The following is a 19857-nucleotide window of genomic DNA, read 5'->3' as shown; positions in this document are numbered from 1 at the left end:
ATAACCTTTAACTTGGTTCAAACATAAAGACTGGTGGGACTTTTTCAAAAGGAAAAACAAAATCATGAAATTGTGACAAAGATAAAACTGAAGCATCTGAAGGCTCTGATTCATTTCCTTCTTTCAGTCTGATGTGCTCAGCACACAGGAGGAAACTACCAGGAGAAACACAAGGAGGGCAATGAACGGTAATCGAATAATGCAGACATTTCCCATAAAATGGTTCCTGTAACAAGATTGTGGGGAAGTGTGAATCCATCTGGTTGCCAATGAGCAATACAGATGTCAGTGGTTTAAAACAACAAAAAACCCACAAAAATTTAAGACTCAAGTCGAATGATCAATATCTGCTATGAAGGTTGGCAGAAAGTCACTTCATTTTGGAAACTGTAGACTTGCACCATATAAAAAAAAATTGTGAAGATTCACAGCATACAGCTTAAATAGTTTTTTGTAATTTGTCTGACAAACCATACTAACTAAATGTAACATTTGCTGAGATCCTGATGCAAATAAGTCATTTAAGAGCACAAAATTGCTCTCATCATTTCATTTTATCAACATACATGCAGAGCATGTCTATGAGAACCTCAAAGAAGTGAATCTGATTGTACAGCAGTTAAGTCTGAAATGTGATTACTTGTCTGGGAGACGCCCACCAGGAGGTAACGTGAGTCATCTGTGAAACAATGAAGTTAAAGTGAAGGGGATGTGTGGATTAAGGCAATTCTAAAGCAGACATACATAACGTTCACTACCAGATACATATTTCCCATATGGGATAACGACAAAAAAAACCCCAATTTCCAACCAACCAGAAATTCGTCTGTTTCAGTCTGCAAGGTTCAAATTTGCTCAATAAAAAAAAAAAAAAAAAAAAGGACGTTAGATTTGTCAAAGTTTTCTTCACTGTCGCCAAACCAAAGAAACAATGAAAGATTACGCAACATGCAATGAGGCAGCATTAGTCACGTTTCACAGCAGAAGAAATTAGAGTGGATGCAGGTCATGTAATTGAAGCTGTGCGCAATTTACAGCAGACACATTAGCAGCCGAGGGAGGGAGGAGAAAACTGAGACAGCGTAACGACAGAGTAGATGTAATTTAGGAAAAATACAGAACTGCAGCAATCACAAGCAGACCAAGACACATGAAAAACACATTTATTATCAGTGAAAAGCTTCATACACATGCATAACTAATACAATCTAAACATATTTACAGGGGAATCATCTTGGTTACACAATCACACAGCAAGAAGCAGAGACCGATGCTGCTGAAGTTTGCTAAAACTCAAAAATGAATTTCAGCACTCTGTTTCCTGATTTGGATGGAGCGAAGGAAGTGTCAGTGAAGCTCATATTCAGTGAACACCCTGGTTGATCTGAGGGCTCATAACGAGCAGCCAGCCTATGGTCTCCTCCAGGAAGCTCATGTTGTAGTGGGATGCTATGTTCCTAAACACCGTGATCTGCTCAGAGAAGCTCTGTAAACAGACCAAAAACAGCAGTGTCAATAATATGCGTTCAACGCTGAACAGAATGGTGCCGTGTGCTTCAAAGTACGAACCTTGGCTGGGAAGGTGAGGTCAAAGTCTCCAGCACATTTGCAGTAGAGGGTCATGTTGGTTTCCTTCACTCCCTTACATTTGCTACACACCTGAAATTGAACAAAACCTGTGAGGCACCTTCTGGAAAATGGGCTGTCAAAAAGCATGCAAGTTAGATTTTACTGCCAGGAAAACTTTGCTTTTTTAAGAAAAACAAACAAACAAACAAACAACCAGAAGTAGTGAGTGCATTTTTTTTTTATCATTTCATTGCTTAAATTTTGCCAGGTGTTTTGATATACTGAGCATTATTTTACCCACCAGATCCTGCAGCGTATAGCTCATCAGTTTCTTCTGCAGAGCTTCTACCAGAGCCATCTCAATAGACTCTGTGTCATACTGCGCCTGACAGTTGGAGCAGAACCACTGAGGCAAAACCGAACCATCCTGAGGAAAAGATAACAAGTTTATCTCATTTAGATTTCTGACTTTCACAGTTTCGAAATGTGATTATCAGGAGTTATTGTACTCTTACCTGTGCCACTGACGGGTCCTTGCAGAGGTCAAGGTCCCGACAGAAATTGCAGTGGTGACAGATAACCTCTGGCAGGATGTAGGAGTTACACGGGTCACGGAACTGGGCTTCCTCTGAAAACTCTCCAACATCCACAAGACGTAGGAGGTCTCTCTTCAGCTTGTTCACCTGATTTACAATGTTGGCGTCTAGTGAAAGAACCTAAACAAGGGAAGGATGGGGGAAATATAAATAACCGCTGCAGGAAAAAAAAAAAAAAAAAAAAAAAGGAGCAGATTTCTTTTCTTTTCTTTTTTTTTTTTTACCTGGCAGACATATTTGATAAACTCCAGTGCTGGGTTGTTGAGTGGAAGGTGTGACCCAGGCAGGATGGGGAACATCTCTGAGGTGTGGGTAACACTCCTGGTACCAGTGACCTTCTTCTGGATTTTCTGAGTGATGGTGAAAATGTTCTGTGTCAGCTCGCTGGACACGTACTCCTGGGAGAAGGAGATCATTCCTGTGGAAGAGAATTTTTAAAGCCGTAAACATTAAACACTCGGCTGAGCGTAATCTGCAGTCCCAGAGAAATACAACAGAAGTCTTTAGCACATACAACAGCTTCCTGATCAGCTTCTTACCAGGAAGTGCACTCAGATCCCCAATTGCCTGCTGGGAAGCCTGGCTGTTGCCACGTCTCTTTACTGGTGTTGCTCCTGGGCCGTTACGTCTCAGCTCCTCTTTCATACTGTGATAGACCGCTGCAATGTACGCTGGTAAGGTAAAGGTGTTTTGAGAGTTAGTAACTTGGAAAGCAAAGAAAAAAAATGTTGGGAGATTTTCCTTCTTTTACCTGAGACGATCATGAGGAAGTACTTCTGACAGGAGGCGGTTTGAGGAAGATACTGCATGATATTCCAGTTACTCTCAATCAAATCCTCTACTTCATCTGTCTCTCCATCTCCATCCTCCTCCTCAGCATTTTCTTCATCTTCATCCTCACTGCCATCCTCATCCCCCTCCTCTTGTCTGGTTTTCTTCTGTTGGGCTCCTTCCTACAAAAAAACAAAACAACAACATTGGAGATGAATTCAGTTCAGGGCCTAAATCGCAAAAAAGAGTCGCCTCAAGGTGCTTTAGTTTGTAAGATAAAGACCCCCAAACCCCCAGCAATCAGACATCCCTGTATGAGCAAGCACTTGGCGACAGTGGGAAGAAAAAGCTCGCTTTTAACAGGAAGAAACCTCCAGCATCTGGCAGTACCTCTCCATACATGACGCTGGAGGGCAGTTTGCCCTTCACGCCACCATAGTTGGCAGGGTCCATCCACAGCAGGAACTCCCAGCACCGCGAGAAGGAGATGGACAACGAGTGGAAAATTTCTTTGGAATGGATGCTAGAAGAGAAACGGTTAGAAATGTGAGATGTTGTGGTTACACGTAAAAGACTGGAAACAGGAAATTAGACTTTCAAAAGTTGTAAACAATAAAAGTCAAACATTTAAAAGGTATTGGTGCTTATTTTAGTCACATACTTTCAGAAAACCAGAGAAAAAAACCACAACAATATTTCAAGAACCAAAATCCCAGGAGGTATGTATCTCCGAGTAGCAATATTGATTTTATATTCATATTTTGTCATAAAGTCAATATTTAAATATCACATCCATTATTTTAATGGGCAGTTCTCCCATTTTGGGTTTAATTTACAGAAATCACTTCAGCTGATGGAAACCACAACAATCCCTGCCGTCTCACTCTTCTAATGGATTATTTTTGTTTTTCTGATTTTAGTGTTCTGGCTCTTGCTTTGCATCATCATCATTTTACTAATATACTATTGTTAATATGTCAAAATAGCCAACAGCTGTGAACACATGCATGCATTTTTACATCTGATTGGATCTGATTTTCTCCAGTAGTTTACTAAAGGAGACGTGCAAAATCACTTTAGTTTGTGATCCAATCAGAGGGAATGAATTTTATTGATAAATGATGTTAACAGCCTACAAAAATGGAACCGATCAATTTTATTATCAGTTTTCTATCAGCTAAAAATCAAACAAACTTAGCAGCAGATTAAGATCAAATGTAATATAATTACATTTTCTGCATCATCAAGAAAATACATTCGATTTCCAGTGATGTGATGCACTAATGTTACAGCTGGAGTTTATTCTGTGAGGTTGCAAATAAAGACATAATTCTTACCTGTTGCCATCAAATGTTCTAATTAAGTGTATTGACACTTGGACTATTTTCACTTACATCTTGTCTATACAGTTAAAGTACTGTTTTAACTTTAGAATATTTAATTTAAATTTAACATGGCACTTTTAGGGCCTCAATTGTATATATTGTTTTATAAACAAAATTTGTGTATTGAAACAAAATAATTTCTCACTGGGATTAATTCTGATTTCGAAAATAAAAACATGTGAAAACTAAAACTCTGGTCATCCCAGATCAGACTGGAGAATTTAAAAAACACTGACCTGTTGGTGATATACTCAACATAGCCAATGGCATCATCAATCCTGCGTTTTTTAGTACACAGAATGATCCTGTTAAAGTTTCCGTACACCACAGTCGAGCCGAGACGTTTGAACTCTGCAACCAACCTAAGGCCAGAATGAGAGAATGAGGTCTGGATAAATGGAAACTGAAAGCATTATTATGAATCAGAGTTCACATCGTCAAATTTTCTAATAAAGTTTTACGCTTAAAATGTAAAAAACAAAAACACAAACAACAGCAACAACCTAAAAATACCAGGGCTTTCTCTTAGTGGTGAAGTCCTACTGATGTAGAGTTTACCATTATTTCAAAAGAAAGCTTTCAGATTTCATTGTTGAAGTATAAAGGATTTGGCACTCACTGCAGAAACACTTTCTTCATCATGTTATGCAGGGTGCGGTGCAGGGCGGGGTCATACAGCAGCGAGCTGGGGGAGCGCAGCCAGCGGTAGAAATGCATCACCTGGTTGTCTGCATACACATTGTGGTACTGTGTGATCTCCCTGACCCATCCCACCACCATGCTCTTTAAGATCCTGCTCAGAGAACCCAGAAAAATTAATCAATGAAAATTGTGGTTTGAGCAAAACACAAAACACAAATCTTGCGCTCAAACACAGAAGTTTACACACCTGAAGGTGTTGGAGCAGAGAGCTGTCTCATCGTAGCTAGCCAGAGCGCTTGCTCCCTGGTTTCCTGACATCATGTCCTCCAAAGATGCCTGCTGGATCACATCAAAACTGACGCCCAGGCTGGCTCCGCCCTCCATGTCGTTGACATGCTGAGACTGGAGGATGGTGTTCACCGCCAGGCTCTGCAGGTCCAACTCCACACATGCTGCACGAAAGATGATGATTAAGACAGACTTCAAAAATCCCTCTAGTGATTTCCTTTTTTTTTTTTTTGTACCTGTTGAATAACATCCCTGAGCATTGATCTCCACAGAGCCTCTGTCATCATTTTCCATCACCAGACGGCTGTCATCAGCCTCTTTTCCTCCCAGGTCAGGCCTGGATGTGGGTGAAAGCCATAGCAGGTGGTTGTGCTTCCGTAGATGTCTTGCCAAAAACAAGTCTGAGCCAAAGATGGACACATCCTGTGGCAAGTTCCCCACAGGTAAGTGGTAATATCTGAAAGTAAAAGAACAATTCACAAGTGCTTGAAAATGTTTTACAACAATTTCTGCTGCCTGGATAAATCTTTTATTAGAGGCTACAACCACAAAGTTAGCATGTAAGACGTTCATAGTGTCCTCTTACAAAAAAAAAATGGTTTAAATAAAAATAAAATGTCTTCCTCTCCGTCTGGAACAACCTTATGTGTGAAGGGAAACTCAGCAGAAACATGCAGATCATACCTGGCCATGTCAAAAGCCTGTGACAGACAGCTGTCCAGGTTGAGGTAGTGGCGGATCATGCGCCGGGCACCGAGCCGTTGCCAGTCCAACACATTATAACTGATCTCATCAACCACATGAACCGGAACGACCGGGAACTCCTCGAGCACCGGCATCCCGGCCGTCAATCGACGCAACTCCCAGTTTGACTGCACTGCGATGAGGGTGGGCCCACGGCGCTCCTCCTGTCAACAGCAACAAACAAAGCAGGCATTTGCAAATTTAGTCGCATGAAACTTAAAGATTAAAAAGTAATAAAAATGTTAAATATAACCAGATTATTTTACCTTGTAGTTTAGGAGTATTCGTTGGAGTGCACGTGAGATCGCCTTCATGTCATTTTCAGCCCGCACCTCAAAGGTGTGTTTCTCCGGAGGCAGAAGCTCCTCCGTCGTTTTCTCCAGGAGGGCCGTGCGTTCAGCTGTGTAGAGGTTACTCAAGTTGGGCATCTGGTTGCTTCGAACCTAAAAAACGCAAGCCAACAACTGAGCTTTATTCTCAATGCAATTAAATGTCATGATGGTACTGAGAGGAAAACAGACTTCTTCTCTGGTACTAAAACAAAGAGGAAACTCAAAGAAAGCCCATTATTCTTACCGTGTCCAGGACGAAGATGCTAGCTTTGCGCTGAGAGGGGATGAAGAGGCCAAACAGAGCCTTGTGGCCTTGGCTGTGATGATACAAATACATGTGGCGAACACTCCCTGAGAAGCAAACATAGTAGTTGCAGATCAAAATTCACAAGTAATTGCAGTGAAACGGTTTTCTTTTTCAGTAAAGGGAAAAGTCATAATTTAGGTCAACCTAAATATTCAAAAAAAGTAAATATTAAATTGTGACATTTATGACCATCAAAAGTCTGCTGTCAAAACTTTTAAATCTAAAGTGTCTGAATGACTCTTACCAGGTTCCAGGTAGCTAAACTGGGCCAGCGACCTCATCTCCAGATGTTCCAGATCAAACGTGTCGGCCTCCCTTCCGGCCATATCTCTCACAACATGTTTGTTGAACATGCACACGCATCCTAGCTGCACCAAAGCTCGAAACAGCAAAGGAACCTGAAACAAACGACTCGCTGTGTTCTGTTTCCAGTACTATACAGTTATAACACAGACACTATGCAGTGTAAAAATTTACACTGACCTGTGTTTCATAGACTCCTTCGATGTCAGGTGCAGAGAGGTCTGCGTTGATCTCATTGATGTGCTCTTGGTACATGTCCTCTGGCACAGAGTACTCATAGAGGTAGTAAACCATGTTGGAGCGAGGCAGCATGCGGTTCACCTGTAATCACACAGCTCTGATAGTTATTTTGGGTAACTTCTTCTATAGTCACAGTGATGTCATTGCATTATTTTATGTATTTTTTTGTAGCGTGCCTTTTTGTACGTCGCTCCCTCCTCCTGTTTTGGGACTTTTTGATTGACGTAGAAGACACGTGGGATGTTGAGTTTCATGCAGTGGAGGTCATTTCCAATCACAGCCCAAAGCTTATACAGACCAGGGTGACTAGTTTCTGCAATCTGAGAAAAAAAAGAAGAAGTAAAAGTAGAGAAGATCAATATCTTTACATTATTAAATTATTTGTGGATGATAACAGGATCGCTCTGCACTACCTGGACAATTTGCCACGGCATATCGAGGATGCTGCGAGCTGTTCTGCGGAGGAAGCTCCCCAGGCCTGTGATGGGACCACCTCTGATCACTCCTCCGCCCACTGGTTGAGCCTCCCCATCCAGCAGCCTCCTCCTCTTTTTCCTCTCCTTTCTCTGCTTCAGCTGTAGCTCCCACTTTTTCTTATGGTAGCGCAGCCAAACTTGACGTTCCTCCTGCACACAGAAAAAGTTGTTTGAACCTTTTAACATTCACCACTGGAACGTCTTGGATTCCAAATGCACTACAAGTGCATTTGGAATTGCATGAAAATGTCTCAAGCTTAATATACTGAAACCTCTGCTTTCTTACCCGTGTTTTTCCCGTGGGAGGGGGCGGTCCCAGGATCTCTCGCCAGGACTGCGTAAGCTCTAAATCCTGAGACTCCACCTGGCTGTCGTCTCCGTGTGACGCCCGCTTCCGCTTAGTGCTGATAAGGATAGCTGGCTGCAGGGGTTTGGGTGGCATCCCAAAATCCTCTATGTCAGCAGCAGGGCCTGCTTCAAGAGGCTGATGGGCAATCTGAGAGCGAGGAAGACATTTAGAGTGCAACAATAAGGCTTAGTGGTTGACACTTTACTGTGAGGTTAACCTTACCTGTCTCTTGCCCTCGCTGGTAAACAGCTCACTAATTTTCTTCTGCTTGTATATGTCATTTTTCTCCAGGAGTTTCTTGTGTAGCCAGTCAGGATGCCTCACTCTGGGAACAGGATTCTTCACCTTATGGAAATAAAAAGTGGAAGGTGCCATTATTATTTTCTTAATCAATTAAATTAATTATTTAGTTTTAAGTTTTCTGTTTATTTATTTATTTTTTAAACATTTTACCTGTTGCAGAGCAGCAGGAATAGTGATGATTTTCTGGATTGCACTACCCAACCTCTCTATGTAATAGCTCCAATCAAGGATCTGGAAAAAAGAAAGAAAGAACCAAAAAACCATATGACATGAAAGTACTTGAACATTTTTGTCTTTGTTATTCGCGTTTAATTTTACCCTTAAAACTCACAGAGCGGATGTCCATGTCATGCAAGCTGGGCATCTTCAACCACTTGCGAAGGAAATGTTTCTTGACGCTCGGCTCGGCCTGAAAGATGGCTAGAGGAATGGCCCTGATGCACAGAAGCAAAAATGAGCCGATGGCTTTAACTTCTGATCATATTAGAGATCGCTAGTTTCCTAAGGATATTCAAAAATTAGAAAGCGAGCTCAAAAAAAGTCTTTGGTGCTGTGTAACACCAGGAAACCTATCGAATCAGTAGCCTAGTTTTTAAATACGGTATTGCTGCAATAGTCTGATGTGACAGATGGATACATCACTGATTTGTGGAGTCATTTTGAAGTCTCAATATTAGCATTGTGGACGTTATCATCTTTTCATTTTTGTTTTGGTTTTTTAAACCAGACCTGACAACCGAGGCACCGCACACTCACACAGTAGCAACTTACCAATTATAGTGTAGCTACAGCCTAAAGGTTTCCCTGCTTTACCATCTAACATATTCAGTACAATACGATAAGTTTACTTTCGCGGCAACTGTCGAACCTTTCTGTGACGGGGGAACCCTCAGGTTTTCGGGAGATGACATAGCGACAGCTCAGACCGGCATCTTTCACCATTTGATCCCCCAGGAACTCTGCCAGCCTCTTAGCTGTGCTGATGGACGTGGACTTCTGCTCACCGTAATCTTCGAGCTTTCTAGACATTGACCGATTCTCTGAAATCAGGTCAAAAAGCTCTGCGTCTGGCATGTTGGCAGCCTGCATCACACATGAAATGATCCAGTGAGTTTTTTTGTTATGCATTTTCTATAAAAAATTATTCTAATAAACGATTGCTGAACAATACAATTCAGAAATATGACAAAAACACCTTGTTACAGGAGACCCTAGTTTATCAGAACCTGGTCAGAGATATGCACCTTGCTGTAAAGTACATCCAGCCAGTAGTCGGCCACTTTGGCCACTGAAGCGTAGACCTCCTCTAGAGTAGTTCCTTTGAGGAAAGCCTCGAACACAGACGACTGAAAAATCTTGATGAGCTGGAGCTCTCCTCTTCTCTTCACTTCAAAACCTTTCAGCTCGGCTAAAGAACCATCCTCATTAAACACAGCGTACCTAAAAAGAAAGGCGACTACCTTTGTTAATTACACCCTGTAAGAAGGCCACAAATCATTTCACAAAATTATCACCTTACCTCTTTTTCAGCTTCTTGCCCTCCTCTTTGGAGGCTGGCAGGATCATTGCCAGATACGGTCCGTCCACCTCAAAGAAGATGCTGTTCTCTGCCCTGATGTTGTAAGTGACGGACGCGGGGTCGACCAGCTCGTGGTACTGATCGTTGGTAAATCCCTCTTTTACCATGATGTTCAACATGGCACCCGGGTAGGAGATAGTCACCTTGGTCTTCTTCTCGTTACTGGTCTTCACCACAAAGTTCTCCGGGAAGGTATTGGGGAGGACACACCAGATACCATCAGTGTCCAACTCAAGAGGCCTCCTGTGTCACAGAGAAGGAGATTTATTGCAGCATTTTTATAGTTGAATAAACTGACCCGCAGCATAAAATATATACTGTAAAGTGTGTGAGCTCAATTAAAGCCAACATGCTGGCAAGAATTATGCAACTCACCCTATTTGCTCAATGAGCTCTCTGGCCTGAGTAATAATATTGGCTCCAGTGAAACACACAATGCCGGCCATCTCCATAGAGTACCATCGGGCCCTGATGGAAACATAAAAAAAAAACAACAAAAAAACCACAGAGAGCATCAAGTCAACAGCACTCAGTACTGACTGCAGCGAAAAGCTCAGGTAACAGCGCAAGTGGATCTGTGATGATTGATGAAAACCGCGGCCGGCTCCTACCCCTTCCTCATGACGTAGCCGTAGAAAGAGTTGAGAATGCACTTGTGAGCGAGCTGAAGGGATTCGTACAGGATCTCCATGTTTTTGCAGCGCTTCACCTCAGCGGCGTCTCCACTGTCCTGAGCTGACGAAAGTTTCTTCTTCCACACCTAAAGCAAAGGTAGCACCGAAAAGAAAACCTTTACCGCACGTAACTATAAAAAAAATAAATACATAAATGAGACAGATCAGGTATAATTTGATCAAATAGCTACAATACCTTGTGAAGTCCTTTGAATTCATAACGGCGATCTCTGAAAGCTCTTACAGTATCCACATAGAAGGAGTTCTCCCTCTGACAGATGGTGGTAACTCGCTCCTCCAGCTTGGTGACGTGTGTCTTTTTATAGGCCTTCTTACAATAGTCTGATTTAAAAAAAAACATAAAGTCAGGACTAACTTTAGCCCTGATAACCCACTATTTTCATTACTTATAGTCAAAGTCTACTATAAGGAGCCAAAAAGAAAAGAGGAACCTGCAAGACGTTTCTTCTCATGCTTGGCCTGCTCCTCCCTGTTGAGCGTGTGGAAAGCCCGAGGAGGACCGTTGGGGAACAGTGGCGGGAACTTCTCAGACTCAAGTTGCTGCTGGATGCGGTGAAACTCACTGCGGCTGGCGGGCACTGCAGAGAGAGACAGCGAGAGACAAAGGTTTCGTTTCCCCCCCCAAATCGCTTAAAAGCAGAGTACAAATATCCAAAGACAACTTACTGATTTCGCCTCTCCATTGCCAGGCCATCCTCCTCTGACACGTGGCACCAGGCTTGTTGAAGTCACAGGCAGCGCACGTGGCCTCATCAACCATAGCAGATGGCTACAAAATTAGAAGATAAAGACTAAATTTAATGCTTTTCTAGATGTGATTGTGAGCATTTTTTGATTAATAAAGTAATAACCTGAAGGCGGTTGGTGAGAATAATATTGGGGTACATCGCCCCAACGTCCAGATGGTAGATGAGGGGACATTCAATCCTGTTTGGAACCTCCTTGAGGGACGTCAGCTTTTTCTTAATTTCGTCACAAACCTGAGAAAATACCGGCGTTAATTCTGAATTTCAAGCTCAGAAAAAAACTTGAGTAACTTATTAAAAAAAAGACAGACAGAGGCAACTCCCCTCCTCCACAAACCTCATTAAAGTTAGTGACTTGCTCCAGAGGGATTTTCTCCTCTTCCTCGATGGCATGACGCATCGTTCTCTCAACTCTTTGCAGCAGGAAGTCAAATGCAGCCGGGTTCTGTTGCAACATCAAAAATGAGAGCGACGTTTAAAAAACAAAACAAAAACAAACAAGTGCTGATGAAGAGTGAGCTCTGAGAAGTGAGCAGACTGTACCATTTTGAAACGGCACGGGATGTCACTCCGAAACACTCCAGACTCCAGCGCCTCCACGTGACCGCCCACGTAAGTCTCGGAGTCCAGGACGTGGCCGTCGTCTGTCAGTTTGTTGAAGATCTGCTCCTGCTTGTTGGGGAAGATGATGTTGGCATGGAAGGCCTGCACCATAAGTAAAGCTTCACACAGCGTTCCCGAACCTTTACGCAGCACCTGAAACAGGTGAACAACGCAAGAAAAGAGAGACTGGTAATTAGTAAAATGCACTTTAAAAAAAAAAAAGAAGAGAACTCTACTTAATCTTTTACAAAGCACGCCATAGACGAACCTCATCGGGCTCCATGGGGATGATGGTACACAGAGCGAAGATGAAGGGGTGGACATATTTCATGTACAAGTAATATGTGGCCACGGCATCTGACACAGAATAGGTTGCTAGAGTCTGACAGGAGGAAAGAAAAGACAGTAAGTGGAAAGTTAACATCCCGTTAAAAATGACTCCGGTTTTTATTTTATAAAGACGGGAGTTTAGTTCTGCACCTGCGGCTCCTCAGTTGCCATGCGGCACATTTCTTCTGGGTCGAGCTCCACGGGGTCATAACCCAGTTTGGCCTTCGCTGCTGCCTTCAGATTGTGGCTTCCCACCGGCAAGTAGCTGTCTCTCTTTACCCACCTGATACAGGATAAGGAGGTTTGAAGTTGGATATATGAAAAACCAACATTACATATAACATTTACTTTGATTATATGTGTTAAAATGTGGTTAAACATGAGATTTTAAATCTTTATAAAATGCTTTCTATTAGGGGTGCAACGATACACAAAATTCACGGTTCGGTTCGATACTTTGGTGTCACGGTTCGATATTTTTTCGATACAAAAAAAATGTTCATGCCTTTTTAATTTGTCATTTATTAAAATTATAAATATATATTTTAACTCAAAAGTACAGTTTTTAAATTTAATGTTGCTGAAACAAAAGTAATTAAAAAAATAAATATATCTCAGGGCTCTCAAAATTTCAAAATCCCTGGTAGCCCTTCGGGCAGGGACTCTTCAGTTTTTGGTAGCCCAAAATAAATGTAAGTAGCCCGAATAAAAAAGAGAGCAATTTTTTGATTGATGTTTTGTTTCCTTTACAATATTATACATTAAAGTATAATATTGTAAAGGAAACAAAACATTAATCAAAAAAATTGTTGAAACACAAATTACAACATTGTATAAAAATTACAATCATCAACTCAAATACTTGGTTCTAATTGAACAGAAATTTCTATGAACTTGTAAGAACTGTGTAGGACATGAATCCGTCTGTGTCAGATCCTGAATTTGAAATTTCCGCTGAAGTCACGGGTAAGAGACAAGTGGAACCAAGATCGAGGCCATTTGCTTTTTGAAGTTTGCAAAGACTGCTAAATTTTGCCAGTGGTAGTTCACTCTTTGCAACATAGTACGCTGTTCTAAACAGATTTTTCAGGTTTATTTTTAGTATGTTATTTGCAATTGGTGTTTGTTCTGGGAAAGATATTGCAGACTGAGCAATAATGCATTTCTTGCATTTCTCATGGCTTCTAATGGGGGCCTTTCTTAAAATGACTGGTCCCAGTAACAAAGGCGCTTGTCGACTCAGAAATCGAGAGAAAACCAACAACACAGCCGGCAGAACATTATGTTATTTACACGGGTGCACATAAGTGGTCCGCATGTGCGCATTCACTGTCAAAATAAAAGACGCGCACCAGATAAGAAGTTGCAACGCGCGTTTGCGTCCATATAAAAAGCACTGTTTTTGTCCGCTACAGTGGGATTTTCACGGCACATTCCGCACCACATCTCTGTGCGTTCATCATTTGTTTGAAGCCAGCTCACCTCCTGCAACCACTTTTCCGAGAATACGTGCTTCTTTTGTGGTTCGGACTCCTTCTGACATTTCTTTGGAGGTAGAGGAACACCAAAGTAATTGCTTAAAGGAGCTTCTTCGACATCTTTAAGAGTTTTAAACAAATGTCTGTCCTCCCCCAGAAAATCTTATGTATGCAAACACGCGTTGCAACTTCATATCTTGTGCGCGTTTTTTTTATTATTTTGACAGCGAATGCGCGATTGCAAAGTGAAAGCAAAAAACAAGCGCAAATTCAAACGCGATTTCAATATGTCACATATTGACAGTGGCTCACCGATGCCAATGACATAATTACCCAGCTACATTTCCGAAAGAATGCAAAAGCATTGACATATATTTTTCCTTCCTACGATAGGCCTACGGGCAGGGCAGAGATAGATTTTGGTAGCCCAAATCGCTAGCCCCGGGACGTCGGGCTAGCGATTTTGCGAGCCCTGTATCTGATTGAGGAATCACTCATCTTTGGAAAAGAGAGTTTATTACAGAGAAATGGCTCTTTCCAAAATAAAAGCTATACTATACGCTTCTTCTGAGCTATATTCTCAGCAGCATATTGTAGCGGGTCAGGGCTGTTCGGGGTTCTGTTTGTACAGTTATGTTTTGTTTATGTTGCCATAGTGACGGGTGACGCCCTCTCGCTGCGACGGTGTGTCCTTCCGGGGTCAGAGGGCGCTCTGTGTGTTGTTGTTGCTGTGCGGTTGCCGCGCTGAGCAGTTAGCTAGTGGCAGTGTTCTTCTGCAGATGTCAATAAACGGCTGTGCTCCCTGGCTAGCTCACCGGAAGCAAGACCAAACGACACCTCCGTCTCCTCCTTGTCTGAGCTCGCCACAATATTAAACATATCAGGTCCCCATAAGGAGAATCATGTGCTAACGGCTGTCTAAATGACTCGGGTAAAGTTTGTAGCATGCATGCTTGTTGTTTTTGTCTGCTTCCACTTGTCTTTGCACTAGGATGATGTCGGCATAAATGTGCAGTCATATTCGTTGTGTTCCCACTAGTGCTGTCAGCGTTATCGTGAATGACGTAACGCCAACATGGCAAATCTCCGTTAACGAGCTACCCCTGCACGAGCTAACTGTGCTAACACACTAGTTCCCACCCATGTAATTGAGCTTTGCGTGGCACATCCAACATACTGTTTTACTTTAGTCCATGACGCGCTTACCTTCAGGGTCATATGTCACATGAAAACCAAAATAATTCCAAACGCCAGATCTGAATGAGGGTGGGGGAGGTTCAATTTGCCATGTTGCAAGGAGAGCTTAACTTCTGTCTCGCTAGCTTGCCCTGCGCTCTTCCTTCTGAGGATGCTGTCTGTGTTGAACGCTCAGTGGATCTGCGCTCGACAGTGCAGCCTAGGCGGAGTAGTCGAACGCAGATTCACTGAGCGCTCAACACAGACAGCATCGTCAGAAGGAAAGTTGATAAAATAAATTACAAATTTTGTATTGTTCGAAAGCACTGTATCGAACGGTTCAATATCGATACGAGTATCGTTGCACCCCTACTTTCTATGTGTTGACAATAGACATTACACAAGAATCATCGTATCCAAGTTATAAAGCTACAGACAGAAAGAGATGCATGCAAATGTTACCAAAAACATAACCTCCTTTATGGAGGTAAAGTGTATGCTTATCAGTTTAAGAGTGTAAAACTTTTGCACACCTTAAACAATCCATGTGGATGGCCTGACTGGCCTTGTACTCTCCCTGGTTATCTTTCTGGAAACCGATCTCCCTGTGCATGCTCAGTCCATGGAGGGCAGCCCGAACCTCAATGAAAGGCCTAGAGAGAAACAGTATGAGGAGAGGTGGAGGATCAAGAAAAGTAATCAGCATAACAAACAGAATAAGAATAAATATTGAATATCTATTATCTAATATAATCAGCTTTTTAACAGTTTAAATAATTCACTATTAACAGCTTCATCATTATGTCGTAGCTGCCTATTGTCACAAAGAACTGGTGCTTGGGCCACTTTTGTTCGAGCTGAAGTGAAACCAAGGACTTAAAAATAATAAAAAGTGTTCACTGCAGCCACTGCCTGTAATGTATTCTACCCACTTCACCTTTAAAGTAAGTAACTGGCTTTTACAGAAACAGAAAATAGGCTTACCAATCAAAGAAGTCTCCATTGTAGGTCACAAAGATGTTTGGCTTTGTTTCTTGAACGTGATCAAACCACCTCTGAATGAGAGCTGCCTGCAACCGTTACAGCGTGTTATTAAACTGACAGAAACACACAGCAGCCTATTATTCACCAATGCTTTATTGTTAGTGGCTACATACCTCATTGTCCTCATTAAAAACAGTGAATGGCCCTTCATACTCAGGTTTGGGGGTAAACTCAAAATCCTCAATGTTCTCAGAGACGATCTCTCGGTTTGTGATCAGAAACCCCTACGTGAAAACACAAGGACTGTTAGATGATACTACAAACAGGAACGTAACAAAAACTTGAAAAATCAAACGCAAATGAACCTTACCTGTCCATCTATCATGTAGGAGATCATCATAATTTGATCCGTCTCTGCGTCTGGGAATTTCAGCGGAAGCTTGGTGGTCTCGATGTCAAACGCCAAAACGACAGGGTCCTGCAGGGAAACAACGTTTCACAGAAAAGCCCCGACATAAATCAAAACTTCAGTATAACTCCGAATGAATGATGGAAGGCTTAAAACAACAAAATCCTGATACCGGTCGCTCCACAAGATCGTCTCTCCGTACAATCTCTGGCGGGTAAGCGCTGCCTCTGTATCGAACATTGTACCAGTGAGCCTGAAAAATAAAGACAGTTAAGATAAGAAGAGCACGTACAGGTGCACAGGTGTAGAGGAACACCTCACTGGAAAACACTGGAACCAGATATAGTTGATCTTACCACGTGGATCTTGAGGTCAATGGAGACACGCACATGGTAAGGCACGTCATACTCTCTCATGTCCACTATGTTGTCTAACTGATCTGAAATACTCTTTGACATCCCGTCTTCATCCACTGAGGTCACGTTGCCACCTGATAGCGCACTAAGAGGACAAAAAGGTGTCCAGGGGTTATTATAAAGCTGGAAACGTCAGGCGGAACATCAAAGGAATCTAACGAAGGTTCGGTGATACCTTGACAACATTGAGGTGTAGGCATCGTTGGACTGCTCCCTCTCTCTGTTTTTACGTACCGCCGGGGCAATCTCACGCTTGACCTTCACGAGGTCGTCCACTGTGTTGAACGCCAGCTTGATGTAGTTTCTCTTCAGTCCGACAAGGTGGTTTGGCTGGAGACACCAGATCAGCAGAATCAGCATGTGAGTGGCTGCACAAAGTCAACACTAGCAGCCAATAGGGTAGTATACTGCAACCTGTTCACGATACCTTCAAAAACACTGATACTAAGGACACTAAATACTAAGGACAAGAGTGCCACAGTGGTAAAGGGGATATATATTTTAGATTTTTCTTAAATGCGTACACTCACTTGGCCACTTTCTTAGGTACAGGTACTCAACTGCTCACTGTAACACATCAGCCAATCACATGGGAGCATCTTAATGCATAAAAACAAGCAGACGTGGTCAAGATGGACCGCTCAAGTTTAAACTGAGCATCAGAATGTGGAGGAAAGACGATTTAACAGACTCTGAACGTAACATGCCTGACGGGCTGGTCTGAGTATTTCACAAACTGCTGATCTGCTGAGTTTTTCCTTCACAAACATCTCTAGAGTTTACACAGAATAGTCCAAAAAAAGGGAAAATATCCAGTACGTGGCAGTACACCTCGTTGATGCCACATTTGGATGGTTCAGTCAGAATCTGACATAAGCAAAATGAAAGCATGGATCCATCCAGCCTTCCAACCCAGTACTAGTGAGGCATATCTAATGAAGTGTCTGGTGAGCATACATAAACAGATTAGATTTTTAAATGAGTGAAAATGTGTTGTGGTGGTGCTCTTGTCAAAAATCATCCATTAATTAACCGCCAACTATTCCTTCATTAATTCTGTGTAAATAAATATAGAAAATATTTATCTACATTTATTTGACTTATTTATTTACTCACTATTTATTTATTAGATAACTTAAAGTCAGTTGAAACTCTCACCAGGTCCAGGTCCTCTTTTGGGAGAATTTCGAGCTTTGCCACCTTTCCTTGGAACTTCTTAGATAAATATGAGATGACTTCTCTCTCGCAGTTCTGGACATACACATTTTGTTATTTATTACTTTTAAAAAAAAAAAATGTTCACTTGGCATAACCACAGTCACTAACTTACCTTTTTCGTCGCAATGTAAAAGTATGGCTTGAAGGGCAGAGACACCTACAGCACAGACAGAACACATGAGAGAAAATGTAAAATGCAGGACATTTAATAAGCTGCGTTACAGCGCTCTGCTTTCCCCCCAAACACACCTTGAACCTGCTTCCATCCTCCTGTATGAAATAATAGTCCACCGCGCTGATCATCCTCTTGTCTTCATCCAGGATCTCTGCCTACAAATGCAGAGCATCAAAAATAAATGTTAAGTGTTTATTTTGCAGCAGACAGAAAGGAAAAACTGTCGCACTGCGAGGACTCACGGGGTGCATGTTGATCAGCCAGCCCGTTTTCTCTCCCGGCTCCTTCATCCTGTCGAATCCGAAGCGAGCGTCCATCTCGTCGGTGAACTGACTGCGCTCCAGCCGCTTGAGGGCCGATAAGGAGGATCCATCATCCCTGGTTCAAACGCACACAACAGTGACACTAAATTCTGACAGTCCTCGGTCATCCATTAATATTCTGAATAAGAAAGTGTTATGAAGCGTTTGATCTGTTAGAGCTGCTGGGACTTACTGGTTTTCCGGATCCCCACTCGGTCCTCGGTCCGCTTTGTAGCGTCCACTGTTCTGCAGAACCATCTTCTATCGCGATGTTCCGGGTACAAAACACTAAAATAAAACAGCTAAACGTGTGCGTGAAGCCGCATTTGAAGACACGCCGCTTTAATAGAAAGTTTTGTCTGCTGGATTTGTCTGCGCCTGTCACAGACTCGCCTGCTGTTTTCCTATTTTGGCGCGTTCGTGCAGTTGCCGCGAGAGGACGAGAGGACGGAGCTGAGAACCGGAAGTACAAAGATCGTTAATGAGAGAGATGAACCCCTCACGGTGGTGTTGAGACGTATCTAATTAGGTTGAATGTCGTGTTCATTGTAACGTTGGTGCTCATAGATCTGCCTTTAAAACAACAACAAAATAAAAACAATACGTTAGAAAGCAAAATGTTTACGTGATTTAGTGTAATTCAGTTACACTAAATCACTTTTAAGTGATTTAATAATTTTAAGTTACATTATGCAATATGGAACTGCTTAAAAAGTAAAAGTTTTTTGGGTGATTTGCAACAAATGTAAGTTACTACTGCTTGCTGGTAAAATCCAGCCTTCCCTGTGCGAAAGGATCTCAATCAGATTTGAGTCTGGACTTTGGCACGTGTAACAAGTGTCACCTGGTAGTTTGTTGCTCTCTGCCAGGTGATTGGCTGAAGAGCTGTGAAAAGGTAGTGGGTGTGTGGGGTGAAGTCAGCGCTCTTCTGTGGAAAAACCCAGAGGCAATTAATTCACTCAGGTGCGAGTGGGTTTACTGTCGGTAAGAGACTTTTGCCATTTTTGTTTGGATCATTTGCTATTGCATGTGCCTATTTTTAATGTGTCATTGGACTTTTTTTTTAGTGTGACTACGAATTTTAATAGAAGAATTGATCAAGCCCTAGATCGACTGCGCGCAGGGAAACTGATCAATATTGTAGGTATATTGAGTGTTTGTTTTAGCTTCATGATTTTGAATGGTTTCATAAAATTGATATTTTATTGGGTAATATTTTACTTGATAATGTTGTTTGTGTTTTTCAGCTGTGCTGTCTCTGCTGTCCTTTTTTCGTTCTTTTTTGATTGATTTGTAATTTTGTTTTGGTTAGTCCGTCCAGCCGTAAAGGCGGTTATTGATTGAGAGTAAATTGTGTAAGGGCGGACTAACCTCCTTTTTTTGTTTAATTGTTTGTGCCACTTCCCTTTATCTCCCAGATCGCAGGCCATGCATAGCACTG

At 42.1% G+C, this 19857-nt stretch overlaps 1 protein-coding gene across 1 annotated transcript; it reads right to left on the bottom strand.

Moving 5' to 3' along the window:
- Positions 1 to 46: 46 nt before the first annotated feature.
- Positions 47 to 19058, bottom strand: pole (polymerase (DNA directed), epsilon). Its single transcript, XM_040019027.1, has 48 exons — positions 18610 to 19058; positions 18357 to 18492; positions 18189 to 18269; positions 18052 to 18096; positions 17880 to 17972; positions 16897 to 17051; positions 16662 to 16806; positions 16478 to 16558; positions 16267 to 16374; positions 16070 to 16180; positions 15897 to 15982; positions 15446 to 15565; positions 12409 to 12541; positions 12197 to 12310; positions 11869 to 12081; positions 11663 to 11770; positions 11431 to 11559; positions 11246 to 11348; positions 11011 to 11157; positions 10755 to 10900; positions 10496 to 10644; positions 10260 to 10352; positions 9825 to 10127; positions 9550 to 9745; positions 9174 to 9388; positions 8637 to 8739; positions 8456 to 8536; positions 8225 to 8347; positions 7940 to 8149; positions 7591 to 7803; positions 7354 to 7497; positions 7118 to 7258; positions 6879 to 7032; positions 6572 to 6678; positions 6262 to 6438; positions 5936 to 6159; positions 5488 to 5708; positions 5211 to 5415; positions 4941 to 5114; positions 4558 to 4683; positions 3327 to 3459; positions 2917 to 3118; positions 2705 to 2836; positions 2390 to 2583; positions 2085 to 2285; positions 1871 to 1996; positions 1570 to 1659; positions 47 to 1486 (listed from the first exon to the last, which is right to left on the bottom strand). Exons 1-48 carry the CDS (start codon positions 18672 to 18674, stop codon positions 1364 to 1366), a joined length of 6879 nt encoding a protein of 2292 aa, XP_039874961.1. The 5' UTR covers positions 18675 to 19058; the 3' UTR covers positions 47 to 1363.
- Positions 19059 to 19857: the final 799 nt, after the last annotated feature.

Source organism: Simochromis diagramma, unplaced genomic scaffold, assembly GCF_900408965.1.
Source record: "Simochromis diagramma unplaced genomic scaffold, fSimDia1.1 OVJJ01000822.1, whole genome shotgun sequence".
NCBI classification, from domain to species: Eukaryota; Metazoa; Chordata; class Actinopteri; order Cichliformes; family Cichlidae; genus Simochromis; species Simochromis diagramma.
Note: the sequence above shows the minus strand (reverse complement) of the source record. Positions and strands in the feature narration are given on the sequence as shown.